Source organism: Martes martes (genome assembly GCF_963455335.1).
Source record: "Martes martes genome assembly, chromosome: 1".
NCBI classification, from domain to species: Eukaryota; Metazoa; Chordata; class Mammalia; order Carnivora; family Mustelidae; genus Martes; species Martes martes.
The window spans coordinates 148196018-148214006 of record NC_137888.1 but is presented as its reverse complement, the minus strand read 5'-3'; the positions used below and the strand labels follow the sequence as shown (position 1 = coordinate 148214006).

Genomic DNA, 17989 nt, shown 5'->3' with positions numbered 1-17989 from the left:
TTCTTAATACAGAACAGTAGAGCTTGACTAGTGGAAGCCATGACTCTGAAACTATTCTCAGGAGTATTAGAGCCTTCCCACATTGGCAGCCTCCAAGAAGAGCTTCTTGGGATAGGGTAGAGACATTTGCTTGGCTTGCAAATACGTAATAAAGGCAAATCATGGTGGCTATCCCACCTGCAGGTCTAGCTGCGTAGTGGGGTGCCCTGATAAGTCTTTGAGGATGGAGTGGTTCTGAAAACTGGCAGAGGAGAAGCTATATGAAATATTTAACTCAATATGAAGGACCCAGTATTCACACAGAAGGCTGCTGGGCCCTTAGCTGAAATCTGTTTCCAGGCTGGACCTGGAACACAAATCCACATATAGGGTGGGAAAAAGATCAAAGGCTAAATGTTAATAGCTCTTTTCCCTAAACTGTGCCACATCTTGGAAGTCCCAGCAGCCCTTGTATCTTCGAAAGCAAAAAACACAATTAGCAAACAAAACAACCCGCAAGCATTTACTGTGTGCCAGGCACTACTGTAAATACTTTGCTAATCCATTAACCAATTATTAAACCTCAACAGTCCTTCGAGGTTGGTATCACTATTGCGGGAGCTGCGGCTCACACAGCTAAGACGTGGTACAGCCAGGTTTCCGGACCTATGTAGTCCATGCTCTCCACTAATGCACCGTTGGCTGTTCAAATGATGGGCCCCGCATACTTCGCCCACTGCAGCGCCGCCACAGAACCTAGCTAGGCAGCTTCAGGACCTGAAGAGCAGCCAGGAGTGGCAAACGCCAGAGAAGCCTAGCTGATTCCCGGGATTGCAAACGTTCCGTGGTGTGAGGGGGACAGACGACGTCCCCGGGAGGAGCTACCGAGAGAGGGCGCTGCAGGGCCCGAGCCTGGAGCCCGCAACTCTGGCTCGCAGTCTCAGAGAGAAGAACGGCGGCTGTAGCAGCTCGGCTGGGGAACCACGGAGACGTGCACGTTTTCACGTTCCTAGAGAGGAGGGGAAAACGGCTCTACGCGTTTCCGGCGGAGCGGGTCCTAAGCTTTCCCGGGAGCGCAGGTTCGCCGCCCTCCCACGCGTTCCCCGTATCTGCGGCGCTCGGCGGTAGCGCTCGCTTGGGCTCCGGGTCCGGCTAACGGGGCTGTATCCCCACGGCGTTCTCCAGCACCCGGTTCCCCAGCCCCTGTGGCTCTGGGGTGAGAGGGTACTGGAACAGAGGGGGCCCCCGGCGGAGGACGGCATTTGAGGGGTGCCCGGCAGCAGCAGCAGCCCTACTCGTGCCTCTTATTTTCTCTTCAGCCTCACCTCGAACCCCGAAGGCGCTGTGTGAAGTGGGGGCCCCAGCCATGCTCCAGATCACGTGGCGCCAGGTGAGCGAGCATCCTCTCTGCCTCCGTCGTCCCCTTTACCGGCCCTCCCACCCTTAGATGTCAAGTGAGAGCAGATGTCAGTCCGCATCCGGAGCCTGAGTTGTCCAGGTGTTACGGGACTCGGGTCCTTGGACTCAGCATCGGCAGAAACGAGACTGGACCCCAAATTTAAAGTCACAAGAAAGGCCTTATTGGGACTTAAGCTCGAGCACAGGGGAGCAGCACAAAGAATCCTCAGGCTGACTCCGAGGAGCGGTCAAGGAGAATTTTTTTTTTTTTTAATCCCACTTTTTTTTTTTTTTTTTAAGATTTTATTTATTTGACAGAGATCACAAGTAGGCAGAGAGGCAGGCGAGAGGGGCGGTGGGAAGCAGGCCCCTGCTGAGCACAGAGACGGTTGCGGGGCTCGATTCCAGGACCCTGGGACCATGACCCGAGCCGAAGGCAGAGACTAACCCACTGAGCTACCGAGGCGCCCCTCAAGGAGAATTTTTAATAAGATACTTAGGTAGGAAGATTGTGCCGTCTAAACAAGTAGAGCCGGGCATTTATTAGCACCTACACACTTAAAGGTCATGTTTCTTCATGCATCGCTTGCGTAATGAACTTGTTAAATCTCCACCCCTGGGTATGAGTTTTAGTATTATAATGAGGGAAAAGTGAAAGTTCAGCACTCGTGTGGATCTTGGAGGAGACTGGTTTGGACCGGTCGGGGCTTGCTCCTTAGCTGATGCTTTGCTCTGCAAGCAGTGATAATAGCCAGTAGGGAGTTGTGCTAGAAAAGCGTTAACAGCCGGCAGGCAGCGGGGAGGTGCATGGGAGCTCCTTCCCGAGGTTCCCGTTGGACAGGCTTGTGGCTTTCATGGTGCGGCTGTCACTATCAGGTGTGTTCGGGCAGAGGAGGTGGAGTTGAGAGGGATGGAGAGATTAGAATGCACAAACTAAGACTTAATCAGGATGGAAAGGCAAGTGTGGGGGATTGACTGGGATAGATTTGCAGTGGAGGCTGAAAAGTAGAAATCTGCATCATTGCATATTGTGAAGACCCTTTTCACAACTCTGTCCACAAGAGTGTTCTCTTTCCTTGGACAAAGTAATCTAGTTTTTGTTGTTGTTGTGTTTGTTTTTGTTTTGTTTTGTTTTGGTAGATTCCATTGGATTTTTACGTAGACATGCCATCTACAAATAAAGACAGTTTTACTTTTTTCTTTCCTGTCTGGATACCTTTTCTTTCTTTTTCTTGCCTAACTTCACTGGCATTTAATGTTGAGTACAGGTGGCGAGGGCAGATATCCTTGTCTTATTTGTGATCTCAAGTGAAAGCATTCAATATTTCTCAGTTAAAACCGTCATAAGTTTTGTTTTGTTTTGTAAATGCCCTTTATCAGATTGAGAATGTTCTGTGCCTAGCTTGCTGAGAATTTTAATCAAGAGTGGGTGCTGGATTTTGACAAATGCTTTTTCTTTTCTTTTCTTTTTCTATTGTGTTATGTTAGTTACCATAAGATACATTGTTAGTTTTTGATGCAATGTTCCAAGATTGTTTATGCACCACACCCAGTGCTCCATGCAGTATGTGCCCTCCTTAATACCCACCACTAGGCTCACCCATTCCCCTCACCCCCCTCCCCTCCAAAACCCTCAGTTTGTTTCTCAGAGCCCACAGTATGTCATGGTACATCTCCCCCTCCTATTTCCACCTCCCCCTTCACTTTTCCTTTCCTTCTAATGTCCTCCATGGTATTCCTTATGTTCCACAAGTAAGTGAAACCCTATGATAATTGACTATCTCTGCTTGACTTACTTCGCTTAGCATTATCTCCTCCAGTCCCGTCCATGTTGATATAAAAGTTGGGAATTCATCCTTTCTGATGACTGAGTAAAATTCCATTGTGTATATAAACCAACCACATTTTCTTTATCCGTTAGTCTGTTGAAGGGCATCTTGGCTCCTTGCACAGTTTGGTTATTGTGGACATTGCTGCTGTGAACATAGGGGTACATATGGCTCTTTTCACGACATCTGTATCTTTGGGGTAAATACCCAGTAGTGCAATTGCTGGGTGACAAATGCTTTTTCTATGTTGGTTTAGAGGACTTTATGGTTTTTCTATTTTAGTTTCTTAATATGGTGAATTACATTAATTTTTCAAATGTTCAACCAACTTTGCATTCCTTGAATAAAAACCATTTGGTCATTTGTATTACTCTTTTACTGTATTTTGGATTCTTTTGTTAAAATTTTGTTTAGAATTTTTGCACTATGTTTGTAAGGGGTATCGATCTGCAGTTTTCTTGTCATGACTGTCCATTGATTGAATAAATTGGAAAGTATTCTGTCCTCTTGAGTATTTTGGAAGAATTTGTGTAGAAATATTTGGTAGAATTTCTTCCTTAAATATTTCTTCACCAGTGAAATTCAACAGTGAAACCACTTAGTTGTGGAGTTTTCTTTCTAATAACTTTTATTTATTTATTTATTTATTAAAGATTTTATTTATTTATTTGACAGAGAAAGAGCACAAGTAGGTAGAGAGGCAGGCAGAGAGAGAGAGAGAGAGAGAGAGAGGAGGAAACAGGCTCCCTGCCAAGCAGAGCAGAGAGCCTGACTCGGGACTCGATCCCGGAACCCTGAGATCATGACCTGAGCCGAAGGCAGAGGTTTTAACCCACTGAGCCACCCAGGCACCCCCCGTGATAACTTTTAGAATACAGTTTCAGTTCCTCTCCTTAATGAGTGTTGGTAATATGTTTCTTTCAAGAAATTTGTCAATTTTTATCTAAGCTGTAGACATTAATGGCATAAAGTTGTTAATAATATTTTCTTATCCTTTTATTATCTGTAGTTTTTTTGAACTAATATTGCTAATTTATTTATTCTGTTTCTGATTAATCCAACCAGAGATTTATAAGTTGCATTGATCTTCACAAAGTACCAGTTTTTGCTTTTGCTGATTTTTTAAATTGTTTTTTGTCAGTTTTATGTCGCTGATTTCCACTTGGATCTTTATTTTGTTCTACTTAGTTTGTGTTAAATTTGCTGTTCTTCTAGATTCTAAAGGTGAATCAGAGGTCACTGATTCAAGACCTTCTGTCCTTTTTAAATTTTGTAACACAGGCATTTAATACTATAAATGTCTTCCTAAGTACTACTTTAGCAGCATCCCTCATTTTGGTACATTGTGTTTTCATTTTCCTTGAGTTCAAAACACTTTCTGCATTCTTTTATGTTTTATTCTTTGATCTATGTGTTATTTAGAAGTGTGTTATTTAGTTCATAAATATTTGGGAATGTTCCATGTGTCTGTCTGTTACTTGTAATTTTTTTTTTTTAAAGATTTTTATTTATTTATTTGACAGACAGATCACAAGTAGTCAGGCAGGCAGAGAGAGAGAGAGAGAGAGAGAGAGGAGGAAGCAGGCTCCCCGCTGAGCAGAGAGCCCGATGTGGGGCTCGATCCCAGGACCCTGAGACCATGACCTGAGCCAAAGGCAGAGGCCTTAACCCACTGAGCCACCCAGGCGCCCCTGTTCCTTCTAATTTAATTCTGTTGTGGTTAGTGAACATTCTTTGCATGACTTGATTTCTTTTTCTTTTATGGTCCAGAATATGGTCTACTTTACAAAATGTTCCTTGGACACCTGAGAAGATAGTATTCTGCTGTTTTTGGGTGGAGTGTTCTGTAAATGTCCATTAAGTCAGGCTGGGTAATAGTATTATTCATGTTTGCTAAATCCTTGTTGAGAAGGGTTATTGAAATTTCCAGCTATAATTAGGGATTTGTCTATTTCTCTTGCAGTTTTATCAGTTTTTGCTTCATGTATTTTGAAGCTTTGTTACTAACTGCATAAACATGTAGAATTGTTATGTCTTTCTGATGACCTGATCCCTTCATGGTCATAAATGACTTTCTTTATCTCTTAATATTCTTTGTTCTGGGGGCACCTGGGTGGCTCAGTGGGTTAAGCCTCTGACTTCGGCTCAGGTCATGATCTCGGGGTCCTGAGACCTAGCTCTGTGTTGGGCTCTGAGCTCAGAGGGGAGTCTGCTTGAGGATTCTCTCCTTCCCTCCCCCCGCAAAATAAATAAATTAATCTTTAAAAAAATGTCACTTGTTTTGAAAAATACATTGCCTTAAGTCAATATAGCCACTCCAGCTTTTTTTGATTAATATATATATATTTTAAATCTTTTTGCTTTTAACTTATTCTTGTCTTTACATGTAATATGCATTTCTTGAAGGCAGCGCATAGTAGGCTCTTGCTTTTTGGAAAATCTAATCTGATAGTGTTTACTGGTTAGGATGTTTAGATTATATATATTTGGCATAATTATTGGTACGGTTAGATTTGAGTCTGTCATCTTTCTAATTGTTTTCTAATTGTCCTGTCTGTCCTTTGTTCCCTTTTCTCTTGATTTTCCACCTTCTTTAGGACTAATAGTGGGTTTTACTCCATGTTTTCCTCTTCATTGGCTACATATAAACTATAACTGTGTTACTATTTTAGAAATTGCTGTAGGGTTTGTAGTATGCATCTTTAGTTTATCACAGTCTACCTTCAATTACTTGTCCTTTAGGCTCCCTGATGGCTCTGTTCTTTTTGCCTTCAATCTTTTTCTGTTTCCTTTTGGTTAGTTTTTGTTGCTATGCCTTCAAGTTCACAAGTTTTTTGGTTTTTTTTTTTCTTCTTCAGCGTCGAATTTGCTGTCAATCCCATGGATTATATTTTTCATCCCAGACATAGCAGCTTTCATATGTAGAAGTTTGATTTGGGTCTTTAAAAAAGTAAATCTTTGGGGTGCCTGTGTAGCTCAGGTGGTTAAATGTCAGACTCTTGATTTCTGCTCAGGTTGTGATTTCAAGATGGTGAGATCCAGCTGCATCAAAATGGAGCCAAGCGTAGGGCTCCATGCTCAAAGGGGAGTCTGCTTGAACGAGATTCTCTTCTTCTCCCTCTGCCCCTCTCCCCCAGCTCACGTGTGCGTGCTCTCTCTCTTAAAGAAATCTTTACATATATATTTCTTTATCTCTCTCTCTCTCACACACACACACACACACACACACACACACCTTGTCTCTATTTCACTTTGAACATTTGGAATACATTTATAATAAGTACTTTAATGTCCATCTCTCTAATGCTAACATCTATCAGTTCTGGGTTGATTTTGATTGCCTGGTCTTGTTAGGTCACCTATTCCTGCCTCTTTGAATGCCTAGTAACCTATGATTGAATGCCAGATATTGTAACTTTTATCTTGTTTGATTCTAGGTTTTTTTAGTCCCCAAAATAGTCGTCTTTAAAAAAATCTTTTTTTAAGATTTTATTTTTAAGTAACCCATATCCAATGCATATCCAGTCTATATCCAACCTGTATCCAACATAGGGCTTGAACTTAAAACCTTGAGATCAAGAGTCGCATACACTGAGCCAGCCAGGCAGCCCTTCCCAAAATATTCTTGAGTATTTTCTGGAATCAGGTTCAGTTACTTGGAAACAATTTGGTTCTTCCTGGTCCTGATATTTATTATTTGCTAGTAGAATCTGGAAAGTAGAATTCCAGTCAGCTTAGGAATAATTACTCTCTACTACTGAGGCAAGAGTTTCCCGAGAGCTCTATCTAGTGGTGTATAAATTATGAAATTTTCCAGTGTGGATAGTGGAAGTAGGCGCTGTTTCTGGCCCTATGTGAATACCAGGCATTGTGTCCTTCAGTCCTTTCAAATGATCCTTTCTCTGGCTTTGAGTAGTTTCCACACACCTGTGCCCTGGTCATTCTTTGCCCACTCGACTGAACCCTCTGCAGATAATTGTTTTTTTTTTTTCTCTGTGCAGCTCTCTTCTCTGTGGTATTCTGTCCTCTAAACTCTGCTGTCTTGGTCTCCTCAGAAGCTACCAGGGAATCTGCTCGGCTTTGCCTCATTTCCTCCTCCCTGTTTTGCAGCCTGGAAACTCATAGTAGTAAGCATGGCGACTCACAGGGCTCACCTTGTTAACTTCCTGTCCCCTGGGATTGGTACCCTCCATTGCTGTCACCTAGTATCTGATAACTTGTTTTGTGTAATTTGTCTTGTTTTGGTTTAGGCAGGATAAACCCAATTGCTTTGACTCCATCTTAATGAAAAACAGAGGTTTTCACTCAGCATTTTTATTTTTTATTTTTTTAAATTCATTTATTTGAGAGAGAGATTGAGAGCAAGGGGAGAGGGAGAGAAGGAATCCCAGGCAGACTCCACACCGAGTGTGGAACCTGATGCAGGGCCCGTCTCATGATGCTGAGATCACAATCTGAGGAGAAATCAAGAGTCTGAGGCTTAACTGACTGAGCCACCCAGGGGCTCCTTCGCTCAGCACTTTTAAAAACATTTCCCCTTTACTTTCGCCATATTGTCTGTTGCCATCTTGACTCCCCAGTCTTTGTGTGTGTATGTGTGTTTCCTGCTCTGAAGTCCTTTAGGATTTTTTTTTCTTTTTTTAAGATTTTATCCATTTGAGAGAGAGGGAGAGAAGCATGAGGGGGGAGAAGGTCAGAGGGAGAAGCAGACTCCCCGTGGAGGTGGGAGCCCCATGCCAGACTCGATTCTGGGACTCCAGGATCATGACATGAGCGAAGGCAGTTGCTTAACCAACTGAGCTACCCAGGCACCCAGAATTTTTTTTTTTTTTTATGTTTTCATTTTTCTGAGACTTCTCAGTGATATGCCTTGTGTAGATATTTTTCATTTACTACTCTGAGTACTTGTCGGTCCTCTCTCCTCCCTAGTGATTTTAAACAGATAGAATTACCAAGTTTTAAAAAGCAGAGCACAGGGCGCCTGGGTGGCTCAGTGGGTTAAGCCTCTGCCTTCGGCTTAGGTCATGACCTCAGGGTCCTGGGATCGAGCCCTACATCGGGCTTTCTGCTTGACAGGGAGCCTGCTTCCCCCTCTCTCTCTGCCTGTCTCTCTACCTACTTGTGCTCTCTCTCTCTCTGTCAGATAAATAAATAAAATTTAAAAAAAAAAAAAGAGCACACTTAAAAAAAATCCTGAGCTCATTCTTGGTGTTTTTATGATGATCAGCCTCCTTTTTGTTTGCTTCCCCCTCTGCCAGCAGTTAACATCCAGCTTTCTCTGCTCTTCTAATTTAGTAATTCATCTTTTCTGTCTTCTAAAATTCTGTTAACATCCTTGGTCTGCTCAGACTCTTCTCCTCGTGGGCCATTATATTACTGTCACTTTAGTGGGATTAGGGAGGGAGTGGAGATCAGGACAAAAGTGCTGTGGGCTGTGTTTATACAGATGTTCTCTGTGCATGTGTACACAAAACCCATGGAAAGGAGCCAGAGGGACAGGCACATAGAGCAGGGCCTGGAAGAGTCAACACAGAGGTCAGCAGGGGAAGGAGGGCCTGTTTGTGGGGATGACCACACAGAGGTACAGTGGGTCTTGGACTCTCCTGTTGACGAGGGTGATGCCAGCTGAGGGCTGGCCCCCACGGGGAGTAGAGGGCACTGGAGAACTGTCCTTGGCAATACCACCACATCCAGTAGATCTCTGCCCCACAATACTTAGGCTCCTCTACCTTCACACAGAGTTTGAGCAGGAACCTGTTGTTTCAGGAGCCAGTGACCTTTGAGGACGTGGCTGTGTACTTCACCCAGAATGAATGGGTTATCCTGGACCCTTCACAGAGGGCCCTGTACCGAGAGGTGATGCTGGAGAATTATGCAAATGTGGCTTCCCTGGGTAAGGACTCTCTTCTCCCTGCTGTTGTCTTTTTCTGCCTTTCGTGCATCCTGGCTTCTTTCTTCCTTTTAGACATCGTGGCCTCTCTGATAACCCTCATGGGCAGTTGCTCCAAAGGCTGAGCTTCTCAGAGGCTACTGGTTGGGGAGAGTTTCGGGTTCCCTGGTTTTGAAACCTGCTGTCCCTCTGGCCCTGGGAGGGACTCTGCCCTATGCATGGAGGGAAAGAAAGAGCTCTTGGGAGCTTAGCAGAGCCCTTTGTCTCTGTCTTCCAAGTTCTCTGAAGAAGATCTGGGACTCCCTCGTGTGAGTGGTGGGTTATTGCAGGACTCTGCCCCCATTTGTGGGAATTTTCTTTCTTCTAAGATAGCGGAGGCTAACTTCTCTTCATTTCCCTCCCTGACTCAGTGAAGAAAAGTAAAGACAGTCAAGAGGGGACCTTGCTTCCTGATTCCCTTTACTTTTTGTTCCTGTTTTTTTCTCCTGGGCAGCTTTTCTATTCACCAGACCTGTTCTGGTCTCCCAGCTAGAGCGAGGGGAGCTGCCATGGGGCCTGGAACCCTGGGAGCCTGCGGGCAGGGAAGCCCTCAGAGGCATCTGTCCAGGTGAGCATGAGAACCTACCAGCTGCCTTTTTTGCTTAGCCTGCTTTCCTATATTCACCTTTGAATGTGTGTGAGACTGTTTTCTTTCTTCTGGAATCATTATATGTGATTCTGTGTTCATGGTGGTAGCCTCCCTCAAATGAGGAAGGGCCAGTCTCTTCCAGGGAAGGCATGGCTGCAAGATTTCTCTGCATGTTCACCTTTGCCTTTCCACCTCACCACCTAATAAGGGACACAGTGTGACTGAGCGAGCAGCTCTTGAGGCATGAGAGCTCTTTTGAACCCTGTTTTGTGGAAAGTTTATTTTTCCACCAGTTTGTGTTGCAGAGATGAGGATGTCAACCACCTTAGTAGGAAAATAGGCTTCTGGTGCCTATCTGGCCATCCACATATTCACAGTACATTCTTTCTTTCTTTCTTTTTTTTTTTTTTTAAAGATTTTATTTATTTATTTGATCGACAGAGATCACAGGTAGGCAGAGAAGCAGGCAGAGAGAGAGGAGGAAGCAGGCTCCCCGCTGAGCAGAAAGCCCGATGAGGGGCTCAATCCCAGGACCCTGGGATCATGACCTGAGCTGAAGGCAGAGGCTTTAACCCAGTGAGCCACCCAGGTGCCGCCAGAGTACATTATTTCTATGGGAACTTTATTTTTTTTTTTTTTAAAGTAAACTCTACCCATTGTATGGGGCTTGAACTCACAGTCCTGAGATCAAGAGTTGCATACTGTACTGACTGAGCCAGCCAGACTCCTCTCTCTGGGAAACTGAGTTATAAGTTCCCAAACACTGACTTAAATAAAAATAAAAAATAAAATAAAATTTTACAATTGAAAAAATTATTTAAAAATAAAACAATTCATTTTCATAATGGAAATTTTCCCACATAGGCAAACACCAGCACAGCATACCCCGTGATTCCTTTGCCTCAACACCCACCTGAAGCCTGTCATTTTTCCCCTACAGACTCTTAAAAAAAACTTTGATTTTAACAGCTGAGCTTTTGAAACAAAACTTGCTATAACAGAAAGGTGAATGGCTTCCTCATTTTGAAAGGTATTGATATGAGAACGAAAAATAACAACACAGTGTATTTTTTCTTGCCTTTGTTACTCTTTTTCACCCCTGCTCTGCCTGTAAAATTTCATGTGCTCTTCAGACTCTGCACAGAGAATGTCCATAAGTAATGCACAACTCCCTCCCACTCCTAGCCTTGTGTTAAAGTTCTGCCTTTCTGGATATGATCCCAGGACTTCAGGCTATCTGGGTAAAAGCATTTTAAACAGTTCGCTTGTAAACACACGAGGTTGCCCTGGCCCAGTGCTGAAGATTATATTAGCCTGCAAAAGGCCTTAATAGGAGAGGGAAAATTGCCTTTGGTTTTCTCTATTTCACATTCTTACTGTCATAGTAAACTATATACACAGCTTGTGCAGCACTGTAGGAAAAGCACCAGAGTCATTACCGGATCCTCCCTAAGGCTTATGTCTGTTCTTAAAAGGGTTCCTCACACGTGCAGTGCATGCTATTTTGTTTTAGTTTTTTAAAGACTTTATTTATTTATTTGACAGAGAGAGGGAGAGCGCACAAGCAGAGTGGGGAAGCGGCAGACAGAGGGTGAGGGAGAGAGGGAGAAAAAGTCTCTCCTCTGAGCACGGAGCCCAATGTGGGACTCAATACCAGGAGCCAAAGGCAGACGCTTAACAACTGAGCTGCCCAGGCACCCTTGCTCTTTTATTTTAGAAGCAAGCCTCAGTGTCTTCCCCTTTCCTTCCAGCTACGGTGTGTTAGCCCACCGTAGTTCCCTTAGCCACAGCATGGGAGGCTGCCACTTTACTGGCATCAGCCTGATGACAGAGACCGTTCTCTTTTCAAAGATTATGACATGGAGAATGTTGTAAAAAATAAGCAGCTTTTAAGGAATTGGTTGTGGGACCCTTTGTAGTTTGAGCTGCTTGACCTGCCCCTTCTTCAATCTCGTGGTCTTCCTCTGACCCTGGGGTCTCTATTTGTCACTTTTCCATACCTTCTTATCTCACCCATTCACTCAGGAGAAAGTGGTTGGTCTTCCCATCCTAGTAGGTAACAGTCTTCGCTGTTTTCCAGTCTTTACACTCTTTATGGGAATGCCTCCTGGCCTTGCTTGCTTCCCACCCATAGTATCTTCATTTCACTTGTGGGGCTCTGCTGTATGGTGGTCTTTGGTAGGTATTTTGTGTACCTGTAGGAAAATAGTCACATAGGGCAGATGAGAAGAACCACTTGATCCTTTTTCCCCTTCAGCACTGTCAGAGGCTAACACTAGTGTTGTTTTTTTTTCCCCCCTGTGATGTCAGGAGGTGAGGCCAGAGCTGAGAAGGAAGAATCAACTCCAAAGGAACACATTTCTAAAGAAACAGAGTCCCCCAGACTGACATTAGAAGGGCTGCCAGGGAACGTCCCCCAGCACCTGGACTTTGGGAGCAGCCTAGAGCAGCAGCATGGTCACTGGATAGCTAAGAAGACCATGTCAAAGAGGAGAGATTTCACAGCTGGGCAAACCAGCCACCGCGACGACTGCTCTGTTGGGAGTGGGGAGCACTGTGAGAAATCTGGGGAAAACATTAATGTTAGCACACAACTCATGGATCAGACAGTTCCTAGTGGTCAGATATCATATGAATGTAGAAAATGTGGCAGATATTTTAGTCGAATGGCAGATTTTCAGGGATGTCACACTGGTGAAAGGTCTTTCAAATGCAAAGAATGTGGAAAAGCCTTCAGATACAACTCATTACTTATTCGGCATCAGGTAATTCACACTGGAAAGAAACCATTTAAATGTAAAGAATGTGGGAAAGGTTTAAGTTCAGACACGGCCTTGATTCAGCATCAGAGAATCCACACTGGAGAGAAGCCCTATGAATGTAAGGAGTGCGGCAAGGCCTTCATTAGCAGTTCTGTTTTCCTCCAGCACCAGAGGTTCCACACTGGGGAGAAACTCTATGAATGTAATGAATGTTGGAAGACTTTCAGTTGTAGCTCAAGCTTTATTGTCCATCAGCGAGTGCACACTGGGGAGAAACACTACGAATGTAAAGAGTGCGGGAAACGGCTAAGCTCCCCCACAGCCTTGACTCAGCATCAGCGCATTCACACAGGGGAGAAACCTTTTGAATGTAAGGAGTGTGGGAAGGCCTTTAGTCAGAAAATCACCCTGGTCCAGCACGAGCGAGTTCACACCGGTGAGAAACCCTACGAGTGTGAGGTGTGTGGGAAAACCTTCAGCTGGTGTGGGCGATTTACTCTGCATCGGAAACTACACACACAGAAGATACCTGTGCAAGAGTAATGTGGTCTGCAGCTGGGCGTGCTGTGCCTCTTTGTTTCTCCCCTTTCATGTTCTTCACCAGCGCGCTCTTTACAGTTAGAAAAGAAGAAACAAACCCCCAAACTCAAATGTACAAAGAAATGTAACTGGCTGTGACTCTGGAGTTTGTGGTGTCCCCGAGTGCCCCTCAGGATGGATGAGGGATGGGTGGGAGGACCTACATCAGAGAACACCACTGTGAATTACCAAAACTCCAGGCTTTAAGAGGAGATCTTAAAAAGGTTCTAGAGAAAACAAAAGTTGAAGAATAAGAATGCACTGGATTTCATAACAGCAGTCTTGAAAGAGGACAATGGTATATTCCCGCAAGATTCTAAGGGAAAATAAGTTCCACCCAGGATTCAGTACCCTCAAATGTGAATTGAGTATAAACTTCTAGATTTGGAACCTTTGTCTCCCATGCATCCATTCTCAGGTGTGCAACACTAAACAAAGGATCAACGAGAAAAGAAAAAGATCCTATCTTAATATAGATCACAGTCTATATTAGGAGTCTCCTAAACTCAGAAACAGAGGGCCCTTATCCCTGTGGAGCCATCTGTATTTGGAGGATATTCCTAGTAGGCTACAAGTTTTCAGAGACCTACCTCAGGTGCAGTGCCCACCCACACCACTTACTCTGTAGTCACTTCTCATTGCTCGGTTGTAGTCTGTGCCTTTGCAAAAGTTGGGGTATATATATCCTTTGAGTCAAATGCAAGGCCCTATTTATCATAAATCCATCCATCTCATTGCTCTTCCAAGTGACCTCACAGCAGGAAGCATTTCCTTGCAACTTCATTTAGTTCTATCTTATCACAGAAGAAGTGTCCATTATTTTCTGTTACCAGTGGAGACGAGGGGAGATATAAATGTGTTCTGTTTTAGCATCCCTCTTTTGCAAGCTGCTTGACTTTGCCCACTGCAGGAAGCAGAGTAGTGGATAATAATACAGAGCCAGGTGTGAGCCCAGGTGTGTCACCCTGGTTAAGTTACAGACACTACTAATTTCCTTATCTGTAAAATCTGGATGATGGTCTACCTCATATGTTTGTGTTGAGGATTAACTGCATTAATACATGCAGGAGTGCTTAGAACAATGACTAGAACCTGGTAAACAATAGTGTTATTTACTATAATACCATTGCTAAGTGATGACTTATGTATATACCAGTGAAACAGTCACCACAGTCAAGATAATAAGCAGAGCCATAACCCCCCAAAATTACTTATGCTCCTTGGTAATCCCTCTCATAGCTTTTCACAGCAATTGCTGATCTGCTGTCACTTTGGATGAGTTTTGCTTTTCTAGGATTTTATAAAAATATCCCATTGTGTGTACTTTTTTTTTTGGTCTGGTGTCTTTCAGCATAAATTATTTTGAGATTTATGTAACATATTCATTATATATCTGTGGTTCTTTTTTTGGGGGGGGGTGGCTGAACAGTATTCCACTATGGAAATAACAAAATTTGTTCATTCATCTCCTGATGGCCATTTGGGTTGTTTCCAGTTTTTGGTTATTACGAATAAAGCTGCTATGGATATTTGTGTGTAAGTCTTTGTAATGGTGTATACTTTTGTTTCTCTTGAGTAAATAAGGAATGGAATGCCTGTGTCATAAGGTAGGTACATATTTACATTTTTAAAAAAGATTTTATTCAGAGAGGGAGAGAGAGCATGTGCCCGCACAGGAGCAGGGCGGGAGGATGGGGAGGGAGAAGCAGACTTCCTGAAGATCGGGGAGCCTGGATGCCCCAACATGGGGTTCGATCCCAGAACCCTGAGATCATTACCTGAGCCAAAGTCAGATGCTTAACTTACTGAGCCATCCAGGTGCGCGCCTTAGTATATATTTACATTTTTTAGAATCTTCAAAACTTCTATAAGGAAGTTGCACCATTTTATATCCATACCAGCACTGTGTGAGAGTTACACTCTCATGTCTTCATCTTTGGCTATGCTTAATACTGTTTTAAATTTTAGCTCTTACAGTAAGTGTAATGCTGTCTCCTTGTGATTTTACTTTGCATTTCCGTAATGACTAATGATGTTGAACATACTTTCATGTGCTTATTTGCCTTCCATATGTCTTAGATTAAATGTCCATATCCTTGGCCTATGTTTTTATTGGGTTTTCTTTTTATTGATATTTGGGAGGTCTTTTTGGGATGGGGAGGTCTTTATATATTGTGGATACAAGTCCTTTTTCAAATATGTTATTTGTGAACATTTTCTCCCATGGGGCTGGTCTTTTCATTCTCTTAATCTATTTTTTTTAAGATTTTATTTATTTATTTGAGAGAGAGATTGAGTATGAGCAGGGTTTGGGGGGAGGGACAGAGGGAGAGGGATAAACAGACTTCTTGCTGAATGGGGAGCCTGGTGTGGGGCTCAATTCCAGGACCCTGGGATCATGACCCAAGCGAAAGGTAGATGCCTAACCAACTGAGCTCCGCAGGTGTCCCTCATTCTCTTAATCTTTTGAAGAGCAGACGACTTATTAATGAGGTCCAATATAACAGTTTGTTCACTTATGGATTATGGCTTTCATGTCGTATTTAAGAAATTCTTGCCTTACCCAAGATTATTTCCCCTTATTTTTCTTCCTAGAAGTTTTGTAATTTTAGATTTTATGTTATGTCATCTATTTTTGTCATAAATCTTGTGTAGGGTATGAAGTATGCCTCTAGGTTCCTTCCTTCCTCCTCTTCTCCATGCCTTTTTAGGTGCATATCCTAGTTTTGAAAATGACTCCTCCACTGAATTGCCTTTGCACCATTGTTGCAAATCAGTTGTCCATACAGGTGTGGGCTACTTTTGGATTCTATTTGTTCCATTGGTCTGTTTGTTTGTCTTGATGCCTTTGCCTTGATTACTGTAGTTTTTCTAAGTGTTGAAGTCACACAGTGTTAGTTTTCCTATTTTGTGTTTTACCAAAGTTGTTTTGGCCATTCTAGGTCCTTTACACTTCATAGGAGTTTTAGAATCAGTTTGCAAATTTTTATAAAGCATATCCGGGAATTTCGGTTGAGATTGTATGACACTCTAGATCAATTTTGGGGAGAATTCACATCTCAAATGTATAGTCTTAACTCAAAAACATGGCAAATATCTCATTTGGATCTTTATTTGAGCAGTGTTTTGTAATTTTTAATGTATAGGTCTTTCACACCTTTTGTCAGATTTGTCTAGGTATGTCATTTTTTGATGCTATTATAATAGTAAATTTCTGGGGCACCTGGGTGGCTCAGTGGGTTAAGCCTCTGCCTTCGGCTCAGGTCATGATCTCAGGGTCCTGGGATCAAGACCTGCATAGGGCTCTCTGCCCAGCAGGGAGCCTGCTTCCTCCTCTCTCTCTGCCTACTTGTGATCTTGTCTGTCAAATAAATAAAATCTTTTGGGGCGCCTGGGTGGCTCAGTGGGTTAGGCCGCTGCCTTCGGCTCAGGTCATGATCTCAGGGTCCTGGGATCGAGTCCCGCATCGGGCTCTCTGCTCAGCAGGGGGCCTGCTTCCTCCTCTCTCTCTCTGCCTGCCTCTCTGCCTACTTGTGATCTCTGCCTGTCAAATAAATAAATAAAATCTTTAAAAAAAATAAAATCTTTTAAAAAATAGTAAATTTCTAAATGTTCATTGATGGTATATAGAAATGCAATTGATTTTTGTATTTTGACCTTGTATCCTGCAATATTGCACAACTCACTTATTCTAATAACGTTTTTAAGATTCTGTAGGATTTTTTAACATCGATGATCATGTTCATAACCATTTTACTTCTTTCCAATTCTGGATCTTTTTTCTTGCCTTCTTGCACTGGCTAGTGGCTTGGGGATAGTGTGTTTTTAGGGAGAGCCAGTCCTTGTATTGGCCAGGTGAGGGACATCCAGCTCCAGATTTTTAATTTTGCTGATACATGAGCAAGCTCCCTGATAGCTGTAAAAGCAGCTCAAGTTTCCCACCTCCTGGTTCACCGTGCTTTCTAGCTGCCTGTACATCAGCACTGCCTGTACTCTCTCCCTCTGGTGAGGCTGTTCTGGGAAAGAATGGGACTTTTGCATGCTCCCGGTTTTCTCCTCTGACTGCCCATGATTCCAATTCTCATTTTCACAACCTGGGGATTTTTATTTGGGTCTACCAAAACTTTCTCATTTATTCTCCTTGCACTATAATAGCAGATAGAGGAATACCATGCCCAATATTGTCCCCCTTCAAGTTAGATCTGATTGTGATAACGGGCTAATACTTTTTTTTCCCCTAAGATTTTATTTCTTTGAGAGAGAGTGAGCAAGCGAGCATAAGCAGGGGAAGCAGCAGAGGGAGAGGGAGAAACAGACTCCCCTGAGCAGGGCTCCCAATGTGAGGCTCCATCCCAGGACCCTGGGATCATGACCTGAGCCAAAGAGAGATGCTTAACTGAATAAGCCACCCATGCACCCCTGGCTAATACTTAAGGGTTTGTGATGTATATGTGTATATGTGCACCCATATATGTGTGCCCATCTTTCTAGATTCATGGTAGTTGTTCATTTTGATCAGCTTAGAGAAGAGGCAGTTTGAAAATAGAAATCCTCATCATGCTGTTGTTCCTGGATATCTAATTCATTTACTTAAAACAGTTGTACAGAAGCTTTACAATAAAAATACTGGAAATTTTATAAAATATATGGTTTCTGTGATAGACAAAATCTCAGCATTAGGCAGCCTCCATAGGGTCCGTGGTGATTCTAATCCTTGCATTCATGCCCTTGTGTATCTCATCTAATATTGTATTATGAGTGGCCTGTCTTGGTAGTATATTGAGGTGATGATGGTGCATGACTTCCAAAGCTAGGTCATCACACTGCAGTTGGCCTTGATATTTTTTTATTTTAAAAAAGGTTTTATCTAATTTTTAAATAAACTGTACACCCAGTGTGGGGCTTGAACTCATGACCTGAGATC

General features: G+C 43.1%; 1 protein-coding gene across 1 annotated transcript; it reads left to right on the top strand.

Moving 5' to 3' along the window:
- The first annotated feature begins 1075 nt into the window (after positions 1-1075).
- Positions 1076-14603, top strand: LOC308340950 (zinc finger protein 620-like). The gene is made up of 4 exons (XM_080800476.1): positions 1076-1369; positions 8973-9099; positions 9590-9703; positions 12035-14603. The coding sequence occupies exons 1-4, from the start codon at positions 1346-1348 to the stop codon at positions 13027-13029; spliced, it is 1260 nt and encodes a 419-aa protein (XP_080656602.1). The 5' UTR covers positions 1076-1345; the 3' UTR covers positions 13030-14603.
- Positions 14604-17989: the final 3386 nt, after the last annotated feature.